This window comes from Seriola dumerili, unplaced genomic scaffold (assembly GCF_002260705.1).
Source record: "Seriola dumerili isolate Sdu_G_001 unplaced genomic scaffold, Sdu_1.0 BDQW01000044.1, whole genome shotgun sequence".
NCBI lineage: Eukaryota > Metazoa > Chordata > Actinopteri > Carangiformes > Carangidae > Seriola > Seriola dumerili.
This window is the reverse complement of record NW_019174299.1, coordinates 5,010,879-5,028,809: the sequence shown is the minus strand read 5'-3', so window position 1 is coordinate 5,028,809 and position 17,931 is coordinate 5,010,879. Positions and strand designations below refer to the sequence as shown.

The window sequence follows — 17,931 nt, the reverse complement described above, 5'->3', positions numbered from 1 at the left end:
AGCTGAAGAGCCACATATTTTTCTCAGCCGGTGTTGCAGAGCAAAACAAAGCTAAAAGGCGAGTAAATATTTAGAATTACATTCATCAGGGGACTAAAAATATAACTCCAAAATGAATGCTAGTGTTGCTCCATGCTAGCTGGACTTGTAGCCTGAACATTGTTTGCTAACACAGCCATCGGTGCTAATATGCTAATGTTGTGTTTAGCACTTGTTCCACTGCTCACAGGTGGCCAAAACCCATTTTAAAACAACTTTGATTTAGCCATTGCCTTTCAACAAATTTGAGAGTGATAGAAGGATGTAGTTGTGTTGTATTTGATTTTTTTTTTTTTTTTTTACCTTTTTTTTCTACCATTTTCTTTTTGATCTGCATTCTCTGGCTTTTTGGACATCATCACAAACCTTAACAACTATCACAAATATTTAATATTCTTAGGTTTTTATTTGCTGTAAGTCGACAGAACCGCAGTTTTCACTCATATCTAACTTTTATTGCAAGTGATGTTTTTTATAGTAATATCAAAGTTTTGACCACGAGACAAATATTTACTTATTTTTTAATAAGCTGTAAGTGGACAGAGCCATGTTGATGTAATGTGATTGTAATCTCAGTGGGTAACATTTCTTTTGGCTGTGTTTATCCACCAAGGGGATGCTACAAAACTGACATTAGTTCATCAAGCAACCCCAAACTGTAAATATCTATAATTTCTGGTATGTTTCAGGCCCTCTTAAAGCTCTAGGGCTTTTAAAGCATCCATTCCCATGTGTCTGAACACAGGATCGGTTATCAGGGTCCCTCGAGTTGACAGGGCTTTGGTGTTTTTGCTCAAGGCCACATCAGCATGGGTCGCCGATTCTTCAAAACATAGGGAGTTCAGATACTGAGACCCCCTGCTGCTACAACAAACTAACTGTGAAACTGAACTGTTCTCACCCCCATTACAGCCCTCCAGGATCTCTGGTTTTAGGATCCCGATGTGGGGACCAGTGGCTTGGCCTTACAGTCTGTCTATACACACAGCCACCATCACGGTGGCTCTGTTGTTCCCTCATCAATCGATAAGTGAAGGTGGGGTCTGTTCAGTGGGGCGTGGACCACGGCTCCCAGCTGGAGTCTGTTGAGCGCACACAGGAGAGAGAAACGGCATCAAGTCTGAGAGAAAAAGACATAATTATACCGGTAGTTAGAGGATACTGCTGTCAAAATAAAAGCATGTCTGCTGGAAGACGCGTTCTACTGCGAGGACTAATAGTTCTATAAGTGCTATAATCGTTACATTTACCTGTAGCCCAGTAGTCGCACAATAACAACTTAATTAATAGTAGGGCTGCACAATTAATTGAAAATCGCATTGGCGTAGTGCAATATCCAAATCACAGGAGCTGCAAAAAAGAAAAATGCAGGAGCTGCAATTCTTTTGATAAAGGTGAAATATGTCACAACATGTTGTGAATTGTTAGCACCATAAGCGCTGTAGTGCTACAGAGATGACCCGGCCTATAAATCATATCCATTATCATCATTCATATTCAATCATATATTGTCCAGACATAAGGGAACATGTTTGTATGTTTGTTCTTAAAAAAGCCATCAAAAATCACATCATTTTCAGTTTTCTTTTTTCAGTGAAAATGTAATGCAAAAATTACTATTCCAACTGAAATCGCAACGTCTTGAAATATAATCGCAATATTTTTTTTTTGGCCATCGCGCAGCCCAAGATAATAGTATAGGCAATATAGCCTGCTAAACTTATAAATAAGAAAGGCCTTGACATTTTTTTTGGAAGTAGCTTGGACAAATGTGTTTCAATGAGTATAGTGAAATGAGACATGGATGTGTCACCTTAAGTGGTTATCATTCAATGCATATAATTTATTTTATAGATTTAAGAAAGGAAAATAACAATATGAGAAATCAAAAAATTCATTATTACTTCTTCAACACGGTGTCAAATGAATAACAGCCTCCTAGTTGCTACACCATTTTGTTTACCTTTTCAAAGCCTTTTATTTTGAAAGCAGTAGTTGCGTCAATCCGTTGACTTGACTCTAGTGTAAAAGCCTGGTGCGCCAGTGTGTGTAACGCTATAGGCTGGAGGGAGGCAGCTGTTGCCATTATATTACCAGCCAGCTCAGATACATCAGCGACTTCACCCTCCCTGGACAGAAAAAAGATGAGTCTTTCGACACCATCATAAACACACGAAACTGAAAATAGATTTTAAAAAGTTAAATCAATGGTACAGAAAAGTAGTATGTCCAGGACGCCTTCGACCTCAACCCAGGAGATCCAAATGGACATGTTCGACCATCATCCACACACACAGGTAAGCAACTGAAAAGCAGAAATATTATGACAGAAAACTGAAAGTACTCTGCGCTGACTGTTACATTTATACGAGGAAGGCTTTTTGATAACAGTGAAGCCGTTTCACTTCTGGAGATTAACAGGTTGTTCGGCAATTAAGTCTCTAGTTTGCCTTCGGCAGTCTAAAACGCTAATATATGGTGCACTGATTTAAGCCTGAATTATCAACATGTAGTTCAGGATTTTAAAAGGAGGCAAAATTTGGTGATAGGTTATAGTTTCCCCTGCTTTGGAGTCAGATGTATTATTTGTATTATTTCATCCTTGGCCCGTGTCTAGCATGTAATTGTGTTGGTTTTAGTAAGTCGGCTGTGTGTAACCATATGTGAGGATATGATGTAACGCTCGTTTTTATGCTTTCTGCTCATTGGGTCTTTATGAAAACCACGCCTTTGTTTAATCAAACAGTCATTAAGCTCAGCTCGAGAAGAGTTGAATTTGAGTTTTATTTGATTTGGCATGAATCAAAAAAAGAGGTGAAATCTCAAGTTTTCAAACCTGATGAGAACAGTAATATAAAGTAGTTCATTTGGGTTTTGGTGGCTGGTGTTTTAAGTTTAAGTGCATCTGACATTAAATCTGTTTTTCAGTCCAAAGAAACATAAAAAATTCAACTTGCTAAATTGATGTTTCCTTTATTTATAATTTCATCTCTCAACTTTCGATGGTGTCACTCTTTTTACAGCCACAAATAGACTGTGGCTTTTAGGATGTGACATGATGTTGTGGGCATGTTTAGTCATAACAGTTTAAATGGATGAAAAAAAACATGATGAGAATATCTAGAACAAACACACCCACGCTGAGCTCAGTCATTGTCTCTCTGGAGAAGGAAAAAAAAAACACCTCACCACAGACAACCAGTGCTTCAAACCATGCCAAGTCCTGCTCTCTCCTCTTTACTCCCACTCCTCCCTGCTCTCTCTCATCTCTCTCTTCCCCCCCAGCTCTCCTGATTCCTTCTCCATCCACCTTGAATGTCCCACTATCTTCATCCTGCTCTCGCCATCTCACCCCATCCTGTCTGTTTTTAGAAATCAGATCTTTATCTGCTGCAAGACTGTGGTGAGAAACAGATGGACCCCCCTCCTCGTGCCAGGCAACAGGAATTGGTGTGTGTGTGTGTGTGTGTGTGGCACCTCTGATCAATTAGATATAAAGTTCATGCAGACCTGGAGCGGGTCATGCTGGTATATGCATTTATAGCTCTGCTGTGGAGAGACAAGCAGGAAACCGCATTTCTAATATCCTGAAGGAGGCAGTTGGAGTTTTCTACCCAGCACCGCACCACAGAAGAAGAAATGAACTGTGGGCTAAGAACTGATCCGGATTCAGTGCCTGGGGGTTGCTTAGATTAAAGATCGTGTCTGTTGATCAGCAACAGGTTGCAGACCAGTGTGCATCTTTGTGAGCACAATGTGGAACATGTACTGTGGTGTATCTTTCAAAGGCGTGATATTGTGCCCCCCATCACCCCCCATGCCTCTTTCCTCCCAGTTTAAATCCCCTTGCTCACACATAACACCCTCTTTAATTCTAATCTTAATCTAGGAGGATGTTTACCAACAGGAAGCCTCCCCACCCTACTTCCTCTGGCATTTCCCTGCCCTTTGCTGACGGGAACTCACCCCATCATGGCACTGATCATAGAGACCCCCCTAAACACACACACACCTACCAGCACCCACACACAATATATTAAATTTAGTTTTGAACTTGAGACAGATAATGTATGACAACATTGATTTTCCTCTGCCGCCATCACTAGCAAATTCTTGAAGAAAATTACATTCTCATTTTAGTAGCCCAGTCCTCATCTCTATCTGTTATTCTAACATTTTATTTACCAGCTTAATTGCTGAGATATCTGGAAGCAGAGCAACATCTCCAGCAGGGAAAGCATCGTGACCAGACAGATTATCTAACAGGTTGTAAGCACATGCACAGTATAATCATGTTATCTAAATGGTTTATTTGCAAATGAAAAACAGAGGCGAACAACAACTGTTGCTTAAAATGTCCATTGTCAAGTTTCAGGTTTTGCAGAGGTCTTCCTGGTGCAACTTTGACTTCACTTAACACTCCTGCGGATAATATGTGTGTAACTGGGGTGTGTTCATCTTTGTTTTCGCTCACACATTATATAGGTGAACTGTAGATTTGTTTACAACCTTTTGGATTGTCTGATCATGTTGCACCCTGACATCTTAAGATGGTGAGTAAGTCACCGTTTATAGTAAATCTGGTACCTACTGTATCTGGATATGGCTAAACCTGTTAATGCAGGTGTAAATACAGCAGAACAGATTGTGATCTGATTGGCCTGTCCACATTATGCAGGTGGTCTTGTTCACATGTGATCAAATTTCAGTTATATTGCAGTCACACTCGCTACACTCTTAAAGGATACGTTAATTTTCAAGTGAAACAGTTCTTGCTTGCTGCAATCATTCCTCCTGTTCACTCTGGCCAATGAGAGATCCAAATACACTCTAATATAAAAATGAGGGATGAAATCCACAATCTTTGTTCGTGCAAAAATCTATTCAGAAGTTTATCTGAGGCTTATGAGGCTGCAGCATTCTCAGTTAGTCAAATCGGGTGTATATCCTCCAAAGTTATGGTCATTTTAGCACAACATTTGTGTTTCACTGTTGAGCTGAAACGGAAGGATATTAATACGCAGGACATTTTGTAGTAAAAACGCTGTATTCTTCAGGAGATATCAACTTGATTTGTCTAACTCAGGCTGCTAAAGCCTCATTATAGCTTCAGATTAAAATTTTAATTCATTTTTACTCAGAACAAGGACTGTGAATTGAAAGCACCCCAGGCAGGCATCTCTTAAAGATCAGTATGAGCAGCAGAAGCTAACTACACTATTGTTTTAAAAACAGACTTGAAAAATTGTGAATTTATCCCGCAAGAGGAAAATCCATCCAACAAGTTGATGGGTTACCGAACTCTACCTCTTCCTGCTGTCCCACACAAACCTTAAAAAAAACACAATCACATTGCTGTCATTGATTTGAAATCTATTGAAATCTGATCATAATGCATGCAGGATCAAGATAACAGAATCAGTTATTAGCAAAAGCCAGTGATTCGATGTCATTATTTGGATATTATATCCTGTATATGTAGGCTAAAATGTTACCATAAACCATAAAAATGTGAGCAAAAAGAGTTTTTTTCTTTAACATCATTCAAATCTCTAATGTATGACATCATGTCTCTGTGTAGTCATCATATTTTTACTGGTGCACACTGCAATTTCTAAAAAGTCATGATTCTTGGACAACTATTTAAGTTGCTGTAGGTGGAGAGACTTGTCAACATATCATCCTGTATTTTTCAGTATAAAAGTTGCATTTAAGCCCCAAGCACAGTTGCTGATCTACATCTTTTCTCATGTTATCACCTCCACTTTAACATTAAAAGCCAGTAACTGTACTTCAGTAGTGCAGTAATTTTGTGGCTTTGCTGGGTGCATATCAGCCACTTTGCTGTCGAACATCCTGCTGTGTTTTCATCCAGCAGCAATAAATCGAGTGTAGCACAAAAGGCTAGGTAGATACATTGTTTTGGGAGAGGAGTCTGTTACAGATTTGGTTTTCTTTTTTCTGTTCACACTGAAAACCTCCCGGCCGCAGTATTTTTCTGTTCACAGCATTCAGCGCTGGTGTTACAGGTCATGTTTGTTTAAAGGCAGGCAGGACAGCGTCTTTCATCCGAGGACCTTGGTCTGAACTGTTGTACATGATGTGACAGTGATAACAAGATACTGAGTCCAGAAGGGATTACTGTTGGCAGGTAGTTAACCTGTCTCTGGATCTCTTCCACTGACCCAGGAACAGCCTTTAGATATTCAGACATGTAAGGTTTGAAGCAGCAGACTGGTTATGTTCAGTGTTTACATACTGTAGGTGTACGTATGTACAGGTTAAGGGATTGAGGGCTACATTCTTTGCTGTAAACCAGTATGTGTGAACAATGGTGGGTAATCGGTTCTCACAGTGTGTATTCAAAGTACAGTTCAGAGGGATAATGTTGACCAAACTGAAAGTGAATAGAATAGATGTAAGGACAGTATTTCTTACCTTACAGGCATCCATTGATTCCTCTCCATGTCAGTATTAGGGCTGGATATCGTTTGAACATTACCAGTGGCAGTTTCAGATAACAACCATGTTAGGATTTTATGTTGCTTATAAATACTAAACAGGGTGTGTTAAAGTGAAGATTTACAAAAAGCAAAGTTAGATCAGAAAATGTCTTTCCAAACAATTCGTAAACAAGACAAGAAAATGAGATTTGAAATTAGACAGTTCTTCATGCTCAGTGTTAAGGACACGTTTCATTTGGTGCTCCTAAAGTCTTGGGTTTGGATACCCAATCCAAATCAGTATGATATGAAAATTATGTGCAGACTTGAAATGACTTTTAAGAAATCCATCATATTGAACATACATGGTTCTCTTTTTGGCTAAATTATAGTAAATTGTCAGTGCACAGTAATCAATATGATAGAATGTCAAGTGTATTCTTGTGTGAATGGAAGGAAAGTTTGGATATGTAAGATTTAAGAACCAGTACAAGTACAAGCTACTGGAAGTTACTGACAAATTAAACCTATAGAAGACCGTGGGATAATGTCAATATAGTAGTTTTTTTTGTTGTTATTAAAAGGGCTGCTGGATCTTTTCAAATCAAACAGGACTTTTAACTGTATTACCCGGTGATTATACAGTATGTAGCTTTGACAGAAATTGAAGAGACATAATGTTCACTGTGTCAGGAGCTATCTAAAGCTAGATTTATGTCAGAGTTGATTTGAAGACTGTGATAAAATAAAAGAATATCAGCTGAAATTATTAATCGTCAGTTAATTGTCTTATTGGCTTATTGAATACTCATTTAATTCATTTATCCAAAAAATATATACATATTTTTTGCTTCCTGTCTCTTTTTTTCTGCCACCTTTCCACATTTCTTCTCTTTTTTTTCTGGTTTATTTTACTGTACATTGAAAATCTTTGGGTTTTTGGTCTGCTGGCTGGACCCAGCAAAAAATAAAAAATATCAACTTGCATTCTGGGAAGCCGTTATGGGCATCGTCTGACATTTTATTAACTAAATGATTAATCAGTCAATCAAAATAATTGAAAGGAAACATGTATCTAAAATACTATGTCTTATGAATATATTAAGCAGTCATATAAAGAACAGGCGATTTGTAGTAAACAAGATAAAAGATGGAGAAGCACCTGTTCAGTCTTATTACATTTGCTGCTTCCTCTGCGGGAACATGAGATGTGACAGAAAATCAGGGGGCATCCGGATTTGAACCGGAGACCTCTTGATCTGCAGTCAAATGCTCTACCACTGAGCTATACCCCCTGAGCAAATGTAGTTCAGTTGTATGAATACGCAGATACACAAAGTATTCTTGTAAATGTGGTGACATGTAAATATTCTGTATGTTACACTGTTGTGTTTTTTCTCAGCCTTATTCCAACCAGCTGTTCTCTCTTCTTTACACACTGGAGGAACAACACAGCCAGTCTCCTGATTGCCAACAAATGTGATTAGTCGGCATTGCGTAACCATGGCGATGTGGGCAGAGTGGGCTCATAATGCAATGTGTGGCCTCTGCCCAACCCGGATAGGCCATTTGCCAGGGGTCTGCCAATCAGATTACAAGGTCCCAGTTTGCATCAGAACATGAAAAATGACAAGTAATGAAGACTGTTCATGGACACACTAGACACATTTTCTCTGGTCGACTTCCTCTGCGGTCTGGGACTCATGCTGCTTTATCTCTGGCTCTATCTGACTGCCTGATCATATTCAGCAGCTTTTAACAAATGCTGTGTCAAATGTTAATGGCTATCATGCTCTCCAGAAACAAGTTGTTCTTAGAATTATGTCAGGTTAAGTTATTATGGAGCAGCACAATTAAACTTTTTGTGTTTTCTCTCTTCTTTCCTTCCAAATCCTCCTCCGCCCTGCTCTCCAACCTCGTGGTTTCAGGGAAAGTACGCCAAGAGGAAGAGCCGATTCAAGCGCTCAGATGGAAGCACGTCCTCTGACACCACCTCCAACAGCTTTGTCCGACAGGTAACATTTCACACTTAATCCTTCCCTCAGACTGCTAATCCGGCGCTAGACTCAGCCTCAACTTTCCACTCATCTTATTTAATGAAGAGTCATGTGAAAGTTTAATGGAGTCAAAGTGAGGACTAATAGTGTTGAGAGTTCGGTGGCTCCATCCTATCTTCCATCCTCCTGTCTTGCAGCCATTAAATGATTGTTTTTGACTTTTTTTTCATTTCCAACTTTTATAATTTACATAAATTAAGTAAAAAATTGCTTGCAGTAGAATTTGATTGACATAAATGTAATTGCCAATGATTTTGATTTTTTTTATGTCAGTGAAGCGATTGTTTTTGTGAGTCATTAATCAAGCAAAACTACCAAACAATCTGTATTTTCAGCTTCTCAAACTGTGAGGAGTTAATGGCTTTCTCTGTTACATATCATTGAAAAAAGTGTAATTTAAATGATTATTCAGTATATATGATGACAGTATATAATATATGATGAGCATCATATACTGGAACAATTTCCCCCAAAATGGTCTGAAATTCTTATTTTTTTAATTTCAAATCACATTTGTTTAAGTTATATTTCGATCCTTGAATATTTCCTTATTTCTAAATAATGGAAATTACCTCCATTGGATCTTAAATGTCCTAATTTTTTTCCACTGTGACACCTAAAAACGAAAAGCCTTTATTTTATCTTCTTTAAACACAGTTTCCTTCTCTCTTCGCCTATGTGTGTCACGGCAGCACACAGACTGCACTGTATCTCACACTGAAATGGCTCTGATAACATCACCGGTAACGGCAGGAAAACCCTTGTGTCTACAGCTACACACTGCTTTATTGTCACAGAGGTGGAGCTGAGAGACATCAGCAGACATTCCTCCAGGGCTCTGATGGTGATTATCAGTCCCCAGGTGTTAGACTCACCCCCACACTCCTCCCCTCTGACCCTGACCCCACCCTGCTCTGCAGATATACATGCATTGATTGGCTCTGTCAGAAAGAGCTGGTAAAACCTGTCAGTCTTCCAGCAGCAGAGATTCATATTCTTGTTTAGGTTGGGTCAAGATGGCTCTCTTCCTCAGACAAGAACATCTCCACTCCTCAGGGAGTTTAGGGGGCCGGGTTTAAGGCCTCACACGCCTGCGACCCGCTGAGCAGTCCTGGTCTGGACATGACATTTCTCAAAGCCACACTGTGTCGCAGCTAAATGAGTTCCCCTTTTCCATCTGACCTCTTCATTTGCAAGAGGAAATGATTTGCCCCGTGCTGGATGACATTTACCTGTTCAGTGTTGGTGTTGCTTTAGAAAAAAAAGAAGAAAAAAAAATATTCCCATCGCTGTAGGTGAACACAGGGAGCTGAACTCTCCTGTGGTTTCTAAAGGTTAGCTGCCTCCTCGCCTGCTCACATCACCCTTCCCACTGCCTTGTCCTTCATTAACTCTGCGACTCGGGGTGGTGAAGGACCACATACACCGGGGCCTGCATGTTAGGCAGGATTTGTTGGCACTCTATGAGGAACTCATTACCCATAGTACGGATTATTTAGGACTTCCTGAGATAAATATCCTCCCCAGTCTCATGCGATTGCACAGAATGTCATTCATTAAGGAAGGCAGTGATAGGAGGAGGGATTTTAAACTGCACATAATCCAAAAATTAATTTAGCAACTCAGCCATTTAATGTATGAAGTGTCTATTAGTGTTTCTACACATGAACGCAATTCCTGAAACCATGTTGAGACTTGAAAAACTGGCATTAATTACAGAGAGAGAAGCTTACAGACGCCCTATAGGTTTTTGTACATATAGCCTATTTTAGCCTCTCCTTGAACAACTCAAAGCAAAGCCCTGTATAGGCTTTACAGTCTCACACACACCTACGCAAGTGCACACTCACTCACCACACACACACACACACACACAAACACACAGCACAGAGGGGTTAGAGCCACAATCAGCCAACGGTAGAGCTGGCTGGTACACTCGGCATGGTTTCCATGGCAACCGGGCCACTGAATCTCCCTCTGTGTGCAGGCACAGTGGGATGGAGAGACGAAGGAGAGGATGTTTAGATGGGTTTGTGTTTGTGTGTGTGTGTGAGTGTGTGGGTGCAGCCTACATGTTTGTTCAGTGTCGGTTTGTGTGTCGAGTTCAACAAAAACACACTCCGTCTTCAGGTGTGTGAAGACCAGCAGAGACTGTCTGCTGCTGCTGCTCTGGAAAGCAGGCAACATGTCTGCTGTTGTTCCAGTAGTATCTGGTGATGCTGTCGGTGAAAAAAAATAATTTTTACTTCAAAAATTCAAATTTACCTTATTGGAATCACTATTTCATTTGCAGCCAGGAAATACTCAGACTCATACGCAACATTATAGTATTGTAATATTACATCAAATCGTAAGGTTTGGCATGATGATCACATGACAGCAAAGATGGTCCTTATATCAGGCTGAACCGGCTCCTCCTCAACAAATGAGACAGTCCAGACTCAGAGACCAAAACTAATGGTCCGTGCCAGTCCTCGTCAGCGCCACGTTTATCACCAAGTGCCTTCAACTTGATGTGACATTTTTCAGCAGCACACCACCAGAACAAAATAGATGAGAATAGTGCTTAATATTAAACATACAGCTTTAACGTAACTTCCATTTCTCTGTAATGTCCTGTAATCGACGATATATTCATGCTACTAACAAGAGCAAACAGCAGAGTTTATGCTTGGCTGCCATTAATTAGACTCTGCAGCAGCTTTTTCAGTTGTCCACTAAATGTAATGTATTTACCAGTGACTGATAACCACCATTTCCTGGATAATACAGCATTGTCACATGGTATTTCCCCCCAAGATTTGATAAGAATCTCACAAGTGTTCCTAATTTGAGCAAAAATGCTTCATTCTTCTGTCACATGTTGAGGAGTCTTTGGCCAAGTTGGCCCCAGTTTGATGTATTTACTCTAAAATGTGGAAGATTGAGCCTCTGAATTAGGATACAGCAAACACCAGCTAAACCTGTCAATCAGTTTAAACCTGTTAATATAAAAAATCCACTCAGTGCAGGTTTAAATTCTTTTTGTAGGGTTAGTGCCTTGGTGGCCTTGAGGTTAAGGTGCCAACCATGATCAGCAAGGTCCATCTCGACAAATTTGCAAAATGCAACCTGCAATTTGCAAGAGGATATAATTTGCTAATTTCCAAATGTTTGACTAATCCGAACCTCGCAGTCCGTGTGTGAGCATGCAAGCGTCCTTGCAAATATAACTGCAATAATTTGCGAAACAAGGCCCTGTGACCATTTTCAATCTGCATGTAAGCAGCACTCACAAATTGCATTTGTGAAACAAGCAGCTGGGTCATATCCGGCTGGGGACTTTTGTTGCCCATCGCCCCATCTCTCGCTGCCCTCTCCTGTGATCTGTCTAATAAATGCCATAAACAATCAAGTGAAATAGAGCTGAATAGATATAAAAATGTTTAATTTATAAGGCATGAAATGTTTTCACCTTTTTAAATAAATAAAAAACTCTGTGGGGAAAGGATTTCAGAAATGGAGTAACTCAAATTGTCTGTTGCGGCAACCAGAGATGTTACCAAAACACTGACTGATTTTGCTCGCCACAATGCCAGAGTAAAGATCCATCCTTTTTTTTTTCTTTTTTTTTTATGGCTCATTCAGAGAAGATCATGTCTTGGCTTGGGTGCCATATGTGAAAGGCTGGGAGGGCTCACATCCTGGAGGGAGACCAGCAGTCCTCTTGTCAGTCCTGACATATGAATACCAGCAGAGCACCAGTTGCTGCTGTGTCTGGCTGCAGGAGGAGCCAACTGGTGGCTCTGTTGGCAGCTCCTTTTTTTCCACCTTTCCCAGCTGACTGTCTTGTCATCAGCTACTAACACAAGAGGAAGAGGGGGTCAGGGCTGTAGCCATGGGGAAGCCCCTGGCATTGTGTCAGAGGTCGCCCTCTAGTGGACAAATTGGACCCCCGACACTACCACCACCCCTGTAACCACACCTATCTGCCCGTAGACCTCCCTCCTTTGGCCTTTTTAATAGTGTCCCAGATCCAGACCATATATTAATGTACGTAGTATAGCCTATGTTTTTGTAGTTAATATACAAAAAAAACAATGTAATATTTATAATAAAATATTAGTAGCTGATCATTTTGGATGATATATAACTGGATTTTGAGCAGTAACTATTCAGCAGATACTTCAAAGGTTTAAGTAGTCAAGCATCAGTTGCTTCAAAGTCCCGATCATTGCGCTTCATGTCCTCAATTCTCTGCTGTTGCTCTGAATGCCTGACTCTTTTTTCTTCCTCCCCTCATATCCATATTAATCCCCCTTCTGATACCCTGATACTCTGATATCCGGGAAACAAAGAGACAGCTAGAAAGAAAGAGAGAGAGAGAGAGAGAGAGAGAGAGAGAGGGGTTGGGAAGAATGAGATCAGGACAGAGGCCGAGAGGAATGAAGCAGAGAGAGAAAGAGAAGGGGGGGTTTCCCTGGGCACTGCCCCAGCGCTCTCTCACGTCAGCCGGGGCATTGAATGGCTGACGGCTGCATACCAAGCCTCCTTCTGGGTCTCAGTGTGTTCACGTCCCTGTTTCTGACCAGCCAGGGCTAAATATATTTCCCCACTTTGCAAATGTAGCACAAGTCCTGCAACCCGACCCCCCAGCCAGCCCCAGCTCCCTTCCTCTACACAAGGTTCACGTTCCTCTGGGTTGTGGAGGTGGGAGGGGGGCGGGGGAGTGAGGGGGTGGGCATGTGTGTGTGTGGAGGGGTTGGAGGTTAAGAGAGCGCTCTCCTAGTTTCACACATACGGCACTCTTTTCTGGCTTTCTCTCCTATCATACACACCACACACACACACACACACACACTCCACATACACATACACATACAGTACACTTACCAACACACACATGTACACTTGTGCACTTGTCAAACTAGCAGGCAGATACTCACACTAGTTGCCACTCTCTCTCTCGCACACACACACACAGACACACACACACACACACACACACATATTCACGTAACTCTGTCTGTGGACTCTGGCGTTGCCCCCTTGGTTTGCCGTGGTGTGGCGAGCGTGGCAAACGAGGTATGGAGCGGACTGAGAGGATTCAACGGCCCGTCATGGTAAGATCTGGATCTGGATAAATCTACAAGCTGTGCACTTTTTGCTGCGTCTGCCTGGACTAGAGTCAGTGTGTGTGTGTGTGCGTTTGGATTGAGTTTTGACAGTTGAGCAGACACTTTTCCTCTGAGATATGACAGGAGAAATGTAACGGGCCGCCTGTGTCCTGATAGTACTGTACCTCCTGGTCTGTGTCTTTCTTTGCTCCCCCTCCTCTGACTGCACCGTGCGATTCCATTTTGGGCCGGGCCACAGCTGCTGGAAAGGCGCTGTGTTTTTAATTAGACTTCCAGTCCCACCGGTTGCCTCTGCTGCTATGTGCACTGCCCAGCACTGTGACCATTTCAGGGGGCTCGTTTCACTGCTGTCCCCCTGTCCCACACAGGCCTTGGCTGGATCTTGTGTTTGAGAAAGTAACAGTATACAGAGCAACATACATGTTCTCCGTTGTGGTGTTTCGCAGGACTGAGCAATAATTCAACATTTTCATTTGACTTTCAGTGGAATTGTATAGGGCTACAGCTAACAAGCATTTTTATAATCCACTAATGAATTAATCAAAGAAGCTGAATGGTCTGCAAATTATTGGAAAAGAGATACTCATCACAGTTTCCCAGAGCTCGAAGTGGCTGCTTCCAATGTATTCTTCAACCCATGGTCAGTGTATAATGATAAAAAATAAAACCAAGAAAAAGTGATAAATCCACACATTTGAGAGTCTTGAATCCGTGTAGGTTTGGTATTTTAGCTTGATGAATGACCTAATTGTTGTCAATTAACTGACTAACTACTGATCAAGTATTTCTTAAAAGTGGTGATGTAATTATATAATTTCACCAAATTCTGCTGACCAAATAATCAAAAGAATTTTGTTTTGCTTTGTTTCTGCGTCAGTCATCAGTTTGATTCAATTATTTTAGGGTTGCAACTATCAATTGTTTTTATATTGATTAATCATTTAGCCTCTAAAATGTCCGAAAAATGTTCATCACAATTTTCCAGAGCCGTTGGTGACATCTTGAAGTTACAACCAACGGTATGAAGCCAAAACAGAAGCAGTTTACGATCATAAAATACTAAGATACCAGCAAATATTCACATTTAAGAAGCTAGAACCACGAATTCTTGCTTAAAGAAGATCTGTATCCAGTCTTTTAAACTTGTTGGGATTTTATTCCCCAGAAAATATAAAATTAAGAAACTTGGACTTGTTAATGGATTCCCTTTTTGCTTGTTTGTGGAAATGGGGATTTCTGGTGAGTTTAGTCCATGACTCATCTTTCTGGTCATCTCCGCACACCACACACACACACCGTCCAGCTGGTTGCCATGACGCTGCTGTGACAGAGAAAAGGAATATGGCCGTTTACAGCCACCGGCTATGAGTTCCAGACAGGAAATCTGTCCTTTGTGAAGCCTCAGTTTGTACATATGCCTTTGAGGCACTTTTCCCTTTTCTTTCCCCCAGGTTTCTTTTTCCCATACCTGTCTTCACTGAGCTAATCTCACTCTGGATGTGAGCTGAATGTACAGTGGAGCTGAGGCTCAGCTACTAATGCATTCTGGTTGGCTCTCATCTGTCTGAGATGAGATGTTTTGTTCTTGTTCTTCTTCTGAAATGTTTGACGACTGGAGCCCGAGGAGACTCGGAGATAAAGCAAATAGGAAGAGGATATTTAATGTCCTCAGGTTTCCTTTTTTTTTTTTTTTTCACATCTTCTGAGCTGATAAGTAGGAAGATATTTTTATCTGTTTAATTATCAGGGCAGGGGTTCGCAGCATGTGTTAGCTCTCAGATGGTAATCACTTCTTAGTCATACGTTGTGAAGTCTGACAAAACCTGCAGCAGTGTTCCTGTTGTTTATGGCAGAAGGAGATTAAAATTGAAATTGACTTCTGCTCTGTCGTGTGACACTAGGAAGACAGGGTTGATCATTTCTCATGTTTTCTAAAGATGGTAAAAAGGACAAATGAGCATTAAACTAGTAGAATATTGATGCCAAACCAATATATGCAGTCTTTTGTAAGCTTTATGCAGATTTCAAAGGCAGATTTTCTTTACTGCTTCCAACTTCTCCCTTTTTTTCTGATTTCCCTTTTTCTTGAATCCATTTCCAAAGGCACCCTCGGATCAGAAACAATGTTAACTGATTTCCTTGCTGCAGGGTGACTCTTTTCAAGCCTCATTATTCAAAGCACTTGTCTTTTGCCATCCCACCCTCACTCCTTATTCCATTACCCCCCTCCGCTGTGTTGCTCTCTTTTTTTTTCACCTCCATTTATTCAATATCAATGCTAAGGAGGTGTAAATTCATCACGTTGGCAGCCACTCTGCAGAAAATGGAGGAGAAACAGTCGGTTCATTTTCACGATAATTACTGAGCCTCACCTTTTGCACCGTTCATGTGTTTTACCCTTTCCTTACCTTCTGTGGCAGTGCAGTATAGTTTGGATATTACCAACTTAATGTAGGAAAGTTTCCGTTTTGTGGTCGTCCTTGGTAAAAATGTGGATATTTCCCTTTAAAAAAAAAAAACAAACAAACTCCCCAAAGGCCATATTGTCATGATATAGTTATTGCCATGTTATTCTCCAGCCTATTTACCAGACTGCAGCCTCACAGCTGTAACACACACAGAACGTGAGAAAATACTTAATTGATCAACTGTTGCAAAGCTTTTATGCAATTTCCCCGTTGCTGATTTCCCTTCCAGTTTATTTTATTTACTATTGATCACTATATCTTCTTTCTATCTCCTTCTTGATGCAGCTCTCACCGGCTGCCTGTAATAAGCCGGAGAGATGGTTACTATGACACTGCTGGGGTCTCTAGTCTGGCACTGCCAATAGGAAAGCAGCTCCGCCATCAGGTGGCCTGTAGCTATTTTGAACAGGAGCTGTATGTGAAGTGAAGCAAGCAGCTAAATTAGAGACACAACCCACTGACATGAGAGGAGAGGGAAGGGAGGAGAGTGTTGGAAATGAAAAGGTGGAGTAAATTTGTCCAGTTGCTCTCTCAGTCTATCAGCACGTTCTGTAGGGTTTCAGGGGAGAGAAGGTGCAGAGAGGTTATTGATCAGTTGCTATTTTGTGTCTCCCCTCATCCACATTAACCTTTTTTTTCTGAGGTATTGACTTTTGTGTCTGTGCACATGTATCTGTCCATCCTTCTCAGTCTCTTCTTTCCCTGCCTCTTTTTTTTTTTTTTTTTTTTCTCGCTGTGTGTGACGTGAATCAACTGTAAGAGTGACTCAGAGACACAAGCGTTTGTCCATACACAGATATACACATGCACAGACACACATAGAGTCATCGCCTTTCCCTCCCACTCTCTCTCTCGCACTGTATTTTGCTGCATCACCGACCTGTTGCAGCGAGCAGGTTGGTCCCAGGTTGTTTCAGACGTCATTTTGGCCTTCTTTTTTTTTCAGTGGGTTCCCTATCAGGGTTTGTTAACCTTCACTGAGTCGGTGCTCGATGTCGGGATGCACCTGCACGGTTCAGAAGATGACTCAGAGCTGGTAAGACGAGCCGGCTGTTACTGTCCTCATTAGATGCTGCATGTCACTCACAGGATCATTCCTTCGGCTTGAGTGGGACGCGAGCGCACCGCTGTGAGTGTTTGAGTTGGAGTAAATGAAACAGGAAGTGGGGATGGTTTGTGAATGCCTGAGGATGCGAGGAATAGCAAGCCATCGCCCTGGCAACAGGGAGTGTCTACGTTTGGTGTGCTGTTGCCAAGTCACAGAGCGCCTCGATACGACAGGTGGCAGAGCTAGAATCAACATTTGTGTTTGTAGTTTCATTTCACATCATACAAACACACATGGATGGTAATCAAAGGCGTAGAGGAGCATAAATCACACATAAATGCACATGCAAACACTGACAGCCAGTCAGATGCTTCACTGTCTCACACATGACCAGTTTTTCTCTCTGGGTATATTTAGACCCTCAGGTCAACTCAGGTGTTTGTTCTCTCAAAATACTTCTTGCCACAGGTTCTTAATAAAGGAATGTGTTTGAGGGGTGCCAGCAAGGACTTCTCTTTTGATTTATTTTCACCTTATGTTTCAAAGAGAACAATGTTGTGGCATGTTGGCTTTGTTCAATACAGACAGGAAACATGGGGAGAGAGAGGAATATAAACTGAAGTAAAGGTCCCTGGCCACAATCGAACCAGGGACACGGCACTTGTATGATATGCTTCTTGACTTCAGGACACCAGGACAACTTAAGATTTATTTTCATCTTAGGGCTGAGTATCAAATGTCATTACTTGAAAAGTACCT

At 41.2% G+C, this 17,931-nt stretch overlaps 1 protein-coding gene and 1 non-coding gene across 3 annotated transcripts in view; one reads left to right on the top strand and one right to left on the bottom strand.

The window, feature by feature from the left end:
* The first annotated feature begins 2,146 nt into the window (after nt 1–2,146).
* The window catches only part of cacnb1 (calcium voltage-gated channel auxiliary subunit beta 1), a 32,093-nt gene continuing 16,308 nt past the window's right edge, over nt 2,147–17,931 (top strand). For both annotated transcript variants that reach the window (XM_022739412.1, XM_022739414.1), the window contains exons 1-2: nt 2,147–2,336; nt 8,411–8,497. In XM_022739412.1, the coding sequence (XP_022595133.1) occupies nt 2,247–2,336; nt 8,411–8,497 (177 nt within the window). In that variant the 5' untranslated portion in view covers nt 2,147–2,246. The remainder of the gene's footprint in view (nt 2,337–8,410; nt 8,498–17,931) is intronic.
* trnac-gca lies at nt 7,706–7,777 on the bottom strand. Its single transcript has one exon. It is a non-coding gene; the product is annotated as a tRNA-Cys (tRNA).